General features: G+C 30.9%; 1 protein-coding gene across 2 annotated transcripts in view; it reads right to left on the bottom strand.

Moving 5' to 3' along the window:
- Window positions 1-6,592: 6,592 nt before the first annotated feature.
- LOC129240240 (complexin) overlaps window positions 6,593-8,610 on the bottom strand; it is a 118,925-nt gene continuing 116,907 nt past the window's right edge. For both annotated transcript variants that reach the window (XM_054875923.1, XM_054875915.1), the window contains exon 4: window positions 6,593-8,350. In XM_054875923.1, the coding sequence (XP_054731898.1) occupies window positions 8,277-8,350 (74 nt within the window). In that variant the 3' untranslated portion in view covers window positions 6,593-8,276. The remainder of the gene's footprint in view (window positions 8,351-8,610) is intronic.

Here is an 8,610-nt window from a genome sequence, read left to right as displayed (position 1 = left end):
AAATTTCAACAAAAATGGAGCACAATGAAAAGGATTATGCAAAGAAGACAGCAATAAATTTTCAAAATTTTTGAAGTAACAAATGATGTACTGTCTCATAAGCTTCAACTAAGAAAATAAAATTTTCATCTAAAGGATGTATGGCTGAAAAATGTTTATTTATTCACTTATTTATTTATTCACGCTTTGCGCATTTAATAAAACCTAGTGGGAAATTAGCGCATAATCATAAGTTTTTCATCAGTGGGTAGGAAAATTGGTTTAAAATTACTTAAGAATGTGAAAAATTCACATATATGTGTAAAGCGATGATTTCGTCGAAAGGATGTATGACTGAAAAAGTTCTAAAAATATTATCTCACACACATAGTAACAAGTAGCCCACGCTCTGTAAGCTACCACAAAGAAAATATCACTTTCATCTAAAGGATGTATGGCTAAAAAATATTTACTTATTCACGCCTTACGCATTTAATAAAAACTAGCGGGAAATTAGTGCACAATCATAAGTTTTTCATCAGCTCTTAGTGCAAAATTTTAGAAAACTTGCATATTTAGTTCATAAAGAAGTCAACACTGCAGAAATGTAAATCTGAGTTAGGCCAATGAATTCATTGAACCACTATATAATTTCTTGGAACAGTTTTACTTATAGATGCGCCTTAAGACATCTTAAAACAAGCTTTATTTTTACGAAAGTAATGAAAATCTAAGCAATACAGTATAAATTTAAGAGAAACTTATATTTCATCGAATGGATGTATGACTAGATACATTTGCTATCACTTGTTCTTGCTTATACTCCTAAGTAACTGGATGAAAAGTTTCATGAAAAGTATATATTATTTTATGAAAAGATTCTATGAAAACTTTGTATGAAAATTATGCTTTGAAAACTCTTTTATTCTGTATTGTCGCTATTTGTAGCATTTAGAGGGAAGCTAAATTCATTTTAAATTACTTCAGAATGAAGTAAAGTGAGAAAAATTGACAACTAAGTGGAAAATGATGATTTCGTCGAAAGGATGTATGAGTTAAAAAATTACAAAAAAGTAGTTTTTAGGAACATTATTTGCTTTTTTTTTAATTATATGAAAAGTGTGATTTGTAAATGCTTGAATTTTGTATTGCCGCTATTTAAAGCATTGAACGGAAAGGCAAATTGGTTTTAAACTCTTTAGAATGAAGTAGAATGAGAAAAGTTGACAATAAAGTGGAAAATTATGATTTCGTCGAAAGGATGTATGACTGAAGAACTACAAAAATTTGTAGAGGACTTTTTAGAACACTCGGTTTCACTATTAAAATTCTAAGAAAAGTATTGTATGATTACAACACTCCTTAATTTTGTATTTTTGCTATTTGAGGCATTTCGTGCGAAGCCAAATTAATTTTAAATTACTTTAAATTGAAGTATAATGAGAAAAATTGTCGACTACGTGAAAAATTATGATTTCGTCGAAAGGATGTATGACTGAAAAGTTTCTAAAAAACGTACTTAGGCATTTTTAGAGCACTTGGAACATTATTTGTTTTATTAAAAATGTACCATTTCAACGAAATAATACTATTTGTGATTGATTCCAATCGATAACTGGGTGAGAGTTCTAAAAAATGTGCTCACAAATTATGTTTTATAATATTTGGGTGAAAGGCAGGTGTTTCACAAATAATCCACAGTAAGATAGGTTAGCCATTCTATGAAAAGTGTTGAATGCATCGAAAGGATGAATAGCTAAAATATTACTAAACATTTGCTAAATGATGTTTGGATAACATATTTTTTTTTGGAAAATAATTTTTTAAGTAGGCAGCATTTGGAAAATGTGAATTTCATTGGATGGATGTATGAAAAACAAACTCTAAATACCTGCACAGACATTTACTGGACACGTGGGAAAAAATTTTTTCAGTTAAGAGACATTTAAGTGCAAAATCATGTTATGTCAATCAAATTATATGAAAATTGTTGTATTCATCGAATGGATGAATGGATAAAATATTACTACAAATTTGCGAAACAATTGTTGGATAATATGCAGATTAGCCATTATATGAAAGTGTTGAATTCATCGAAAGGATGAATGGCTAAAATATTACTAAAACTTTGCGAAAGAATGTTTAGATAACATATTTTTTTTGGAAAATAATTTTTTAAGTAGGCAGCATTTGGAAAATGTGAATTTCATTGAATGGATGTATGAAAAACAACCTCTAAATACCGGCACAGACATTTACTGGACATATGGGAAACCATTTTTTCAATTAAGGGGCCTTTAAGTGCAAAATCTTGTTATATTAATCAAATTATGTGAAAAGTGTTGAATTCATCGAAAGGATGAATGGCTAAAATATTACTAAAAATTTGCGAAATGATGTTTGGATAACATATTTTTTTGGAAAATAATTTTTTAAGTAGGTAGCATTTGGAAAATGCGAATTTCATTGAAAGGATGTATGGAAAACAAACTCTCAATACGTGCACAGACATTTCTTGGTCACTTGGGAAACAATTCTTTCAGTTAAGAGACCTTTAAGTGCAAAATCATGTGAAAAACGGTCAATGCTGTTACCTGTGGCTGACGATAACTCGAAACTATTGAATTTATTATATGCTTATGAGAGACATTACATATTTTTTCCACAATTTATTTTATTCACTTTTATTTCTAATCAAAAATCTTTTTTTTTTTTTGTTTTATTCTTGATAGCAGATGAGAAGATTCACTTAAACCTATCACAGCTGCACTTGCTTAACTCTCGCTCACCTGTCCTACTACCTACTGAATACAATAACATACATCTGTATGTGTTTACGAATAAATGTTTATCTTACTTAAGTATTACAAAAATTCAAAATTCGTTTATGGGCGTGGTCACTACATACGTACATATTTGTTGGAAATCTATTTTACAATATAATATAAAAAATTCGATTATTTCGGGTGCCCAATTTGGAATTCTCTAGAGAGCTTCTATTCAAATTAGGGGGTGTTAGCCCTTTATGGCTATTGGGGGAGAAAAAAATTGCCAAATGTAGGTTCTGTGGATGGGCTGAATATTCAATGGTGCAATTTTCGGCTTGTGGGATGTGTTTTTTCTATTATCTATCACAAATATGCTTAAATCTGTTTTGCCGCTTGAAACATATGCGCCTTGCCGCCGGTTTGATGGGCGGTAAGAGTCACTTATGCGGGCACCAACAGAATTGTAATCTTAACTTGTTTGGTTAATTATTTATACTATCCATGGTTCATGGCAATTTAAAACTATTTCTGTATGTACTAAGTAATTATTTATCAAATAATCTAACGATTTTATGAATGCTGAAGTGTAATTGGATTCACTGTTCGTCCGCTGTTTGAAATCGAAGAGTTGCTAAAAGTTTTCGACTGAGTGCAAAAAGTTTAAGCAGAGTAGAAGAATTTTTGACAGATATGTAGGTATGAAGATCTTAGTGTGAGCTTAGGTCTATTCTGCTCAAGATGGTCCACCAAGCATTTGAGTTTGAGTAGCGGACTTTTTCAACTTTGACAGCAAAATTAAAACTAACAAAATTAAATTAAACTTAAAAATGAAAACTATGATAGCCCGGAAATTCATTTAATGGTTAAAAATTTAAAATATAGACAGTTTTTGCTTAAAAAAATTTGGAAAATATTAAAATAGACTGAATCAGCCGAAACGGTGGTATCAACTGGTCACCTGGAAATGGCGATTTAACTCGTTTAGATAAGATAATTTTTTACTGCGCCTCGTCATCCGGTGGCGGTATTAACTGGGCACTGCAAGTGTAGATCTTGACTATGCAGATGACAGCTGTCTTTTGTCCCACAATTAGCTTGACATGGCAGCGATGTTGCTAGCAGTGCGACAAGCAGCTGAGAAAGTCGGCTTGAAGATCCATTACCAGAAAACCACTGACATGCGTATAAACACAGTTGTTACGCAAAATTTCTTAATTGATGGCACCGATCTCGAAGATGGACAATCTCTCTGCTATTTAACCGGCGTTGTATCGGTCTCTGGAGGTTCGAGCGTTGAAATCAAAAGCCGAATAAAGAAAGCTGTGGTGCCATACGGTTCTCTGCAAGCAATTTGGAACGCAGCACACATTTCATGGAGTACAACACTGCGAATTTTTCCAGTGTAAGGTCAAGGTCGACTTTACTTTATGGTTGCGAAACGTGGAACGAGACGTCACACAAGCAGAAGCCAATACCACTAGAGATCCGAGTGCGAAAATGGGGCTGAATTGGCCATTATTCGTCACAGTGGAAATGTCGTCCGAATGGATACACACGCTCCAGCTCTAAAAGTATTCGATGCGGTACCAGCTGGTGGTTGGAAAGATCAGGTGGAGATGGACTTGGGTTCACTTGGTGTGTCCAATTGGCGCCGGTTAGCACGAGAAAGAAACGACTGGCGCGCTTTGTTAAACTTGGCCAAAATCGCGTAAGCGGTTATCGCGCCAATTAAGAAGAAGAAGAAGAAAATGGTGACTTAACAAGTGTTGTCATTGACTGAAATCCCCAAGGAAGCCACACCTGGAGATGTCAGCTGGTGTGAGAAGCCCGCGGCGGCTTGCCTGGAATGAAGTTAAGAGATTGGCGCAAAACAGACCCGATAGGAAGAAATTCGTTGTGGTCCTGGAACTGTAGGAATTTATAATGAAGATGTACCATTTTTAATGGCAATATTTACTCTATCTCAGAGAAAAACAAAATGCTTTTAAAAATATTCATGAGTCCGCTTCAAACACCAAACATTGTTTGGATCACCCTGTACATGAATTGCACACGAAATATCTGCTCTCTTGACGTCGCTAACACTTTATTCGTTGATAACTAAATTCACAGCTGACAGTTACGTTAACAGTATGAAAATTAACAGTATGGAAGTTAACAGTATGAAAGTTAACAGTATGAAAATTAACAGTATGAAAGTTAACAGTATTAAAAAGTAACAGTATATAAATTAACAGTATGAAAGTTAAAAGTATGAAAATTAACAGTATGAAAATTAACAGTATGAAAATTAACAGTATGAAAATTAACAGTATGAAAGTTAACAGCATGAAAATTAACAGTATGAAAGTTAACTGTATGAAAGTTAACAGCATGAAAATTAACAGTATGAAAATTAACAGTATGAAAGTTAACAGTATGCAAATTAACAGTATGAAAATTAACAGTATGAAAGTTAACGGTATGAAAATTAATAGTATGAAAATTAACAGTATGAAAGTTAACAGTATGAAAGTTAACAGTATGCAAGTTAACAGTATGAAAATTAACAGTATGAAAATTAACACTAATTGCACAGAATAGACCTGTTCGCATTTTGAGTGGCTTTGCGATAAAGTTTTCTGGTTGCCATTTTAGCAAATAAATGGCTTCTGCTTCTAGTACCTTTCCGCTCTAACTTCAGGCTGTTTATATCTATGTATGCTACATATCATATCTTATACATGTATGTGTGTATGTATTTACTTGTGTGTTAGAAGTGTCACTTGATGATTTATTTACATGTGCAACTGTTTTATGTATCAAAAAAAAAAAAAAAAAAAAAAAATCAAAAACTTCAAAAATCATTAATAACAAACAAAAAATTTCAATTGAAATATTATTCATAAATAAATATATTTTTAGTTGCTTCAGTGAGTAAAAATGTATATGAAAAATCTGGAGTTTTACTTACATTTGCAGTTTCTTCGTTTCAGTGTAATCTCAGAGATTGGGGCTCATTGTGTGTTTTATTTGGTTATTTTTAGGGGGAGGAGTTGAGTAAAAGAAAGAAATTTTACAGATTAGCCAGTTGTTTGTTGAAATTTGTGTCTCATAGATTGGTTTTAAATATCAATTTGCCAATATCAATAACAAATTTCCAATTATCAATATTCGATTTGCTAAATTTCCTGCTTCGATGGATTCGAAATGCAATTTCGTACAGTTTTATGAGTTGATTTTTGTTTTTGGTTTTGTTTTGTTTATATATTGTAATTTGTTGCAATCAATGCAGCAATGTTCTGGTTGAGGTTGTATTTACGAGTACATATAGTTGTTGGTATTTTATAAGTTATAGGGACCAACTAATTTGTTTGGAAATTAGTAAGGTTAGTTTTAGTTTGCAGTTTACAGTTTTCAGTTTTTAGTTTTTAGTTTTTGTGTTGAGAGTATCTGTGAACTTCGTCTAGAGTATTGAGTTTAGTTTTATTTTATATTTTTTGTTTGCCTAAATTCCAAGTGAATTTGAGTATCATTTAGAGTAGAATGAAATTGAAAAGAGTTCCTTTTGAAGTTTTTTTTGTGTTTTTGTTTTTCAATTTCTTTACTAACAACGCGTTCAAATGTTTTTTCTTCTATAATTTCATAGATTTAATTTAGTTTTTTTGTTTTTTGCTTTTTTCTTCTAGTATTTTCTTGTTTTCTTATTTGTGTTTTTGGTTTTTGGTTGCTTGTTTCTTGTTGTTATTATGTATGCCAAAATTCGCGTACTTTTAATATATTAAATAATAATATTTTTATATTTTAAATTTTATTTAAATTTTGAAGGCAATTTCGTTTTAGGTTTACTTTCTCTTTTTTTTCTCTTTTTCTTTCGCTCTCTTTCAATATTTACTTATCTCATTTCTCTCATTCTTGCTAACTTTTACGCTAGTTTTTATTTATTTGCTTATTTGCTTATATGTTTATTTTGTTTTTGTTTTTGTATTTGTTTTTTTTTTGTTGTTTTCTACTTTATTGTTTTACTTTCTACACGCTTGTCTGCTGTGTCTGGCCTGGCGCATGCTGGCAACGCCATTATGTATTTCTTGGTTTCTTCTTCTTGTTTGTTATTGTAAATTTTCTCTTTCGTAGTGTTTGGCTGCCTGTGCAATCCATATTGTGTTATTGTTGTTGGTCGCTACGTGCATTTTCGCAAACATGTGCGTGCCGTGGTAGCATTGGTTTGCCTGCAATCACTTTAGTGAGAGTGAGCGCCTGGAGGGAGCACAGTTATTCGACTCTCAGTCGTCTGATCTTAGCTGAGCGTCGCTCTCACTTTGCATAGCATTGTAGTTGTTCTCTCTAGGCGTGCTGGGTTTGGCTTGCGTTGACAGTGCTGTTGTTCATGCTGTTGTTTTTGTGTTTGTTCAAGGCTTAATTTAAGCTCTTGCAACGCTATTTTCAAGCATTTACTTGACTTCATTGTGGCCGTTGTGGTAGGTTCGTGTATAAGTTATTCTTGTCTTTTCGGTTGGTTTTTTTTCATTTTATTTTGTAAGATCTGGCGTAGAGTATCGGGGCGTAAATCATACAGTATGGCTTTGCTTATAACATAGTTGTAGTTTTTTTTTTTTGTTGTTGGTGTAAGTACTTGTTTTTAAATGTATTTGGTTAGCTCATTTGTGTAGCATAGCTGTTTGCTTTGTGTCCTTTCATTTTTCTCGTTTGATTTTCGTTTTTTGTTTGTTTTTGCTTTATGTAGTTATGTACATTATTCAAATACGTCGAATTGATTACCATGTATTTTATATATATATGCATTTGTAAGCAGGTTTATTGTTTGTATTTTTTATTTGAAATTACTTACTTGTTTTGTTTTTGTTATTTACTATATTTTTGTATATATATTTTTCGTAAATGTAAAGTGTTATTTGTTGTTGAAATAATATTTTGATAAATTACTAATTTATTTAATGACTTTTTAATTAATTAATTAATAATTTTTCATGTCATTTATATGGTATATACTTTTTGTTTTTGTTGTTGATTTTTGTTTTTTTTTTTTGTTGTTGGTTGTATATAAGTATGCAATTCATTTATTTGCTATATGTTGTTATATGTGTATATATTTATACGCTAATATATAATTTCATTTGCTGTCAGCATTTTTGTTGTATGTCTTCGAGTTTCTCTTCTTTTTCAACTTTTTCATCTTTTTTGTTTGTGGTTTCTTGTTTGGGGTCATTGTCGTTTTCCTTCCTCTGCAGTTGTTGTTGTTGTTGTTTGAGTATGTATGTATATATATTTTTGCTTTTTCGGGAAATGGTAAATTTTGGTAGGAATTGTTTGTTATTGTTTTTTATTTTTTTTATTTTCTTTTATTTATTGATTATTAGTTTCATTTGCATTTTTACCGTTATGAATTATACTCTGAATTATGGAATTCAATTATGCTCTGTTATATATCTTCTGCATTTATTTGTGTTTGTTGTTGTTTATATATATTTATATATATTAATATATATATATGTAGGTATAATTTTGTTTTTATAATCATATGATGACATATCACTGCATGACACATTTTCCCTCTATTTGAGTTTTTAGCTCATTTACTTGCGTTTCTATTTGATTTTTCAGTTCTGTAAGAAGAAATTGAGTAATGGAAACAGCAATAAATAAGCGTGTTATTGTAGGATAGACTACAATACATACAGACAAAAAAAAAAACAATTTTATAGTTTTCAGTTGTAGTAGAAGTAGTTGTTGTTGTATTTACTGTGTTCTTTTTAAATACATATTTCATTACATTTTTTATTTATAATAATTTTTTTTTTTAATTTCTATTTTTATTGTGGTGTACTTCGTTTAAGAAAATACGAAAATTTCCAAACATTTACAC

The sequence above is a fragment of the Anastrepha obliqua genome, chromosome 1, assembly GCF_027943255.1.
Source record: "Anastrepha obliqua isolate idAnaObli1 chromosome 1, idAnaObli1_1.0, whole genome shotgun sequence".
NCBI lineage: Eukaryota > Metazoa > Arthropoda > Insecta > Diptera > Tephritidae > Anastrepha > Anastrepha obliqua.
Note: the sequence above shows the minus strand (reverse complement) of the source record. Positions and strands in the feature narration are given on the sequence as shown.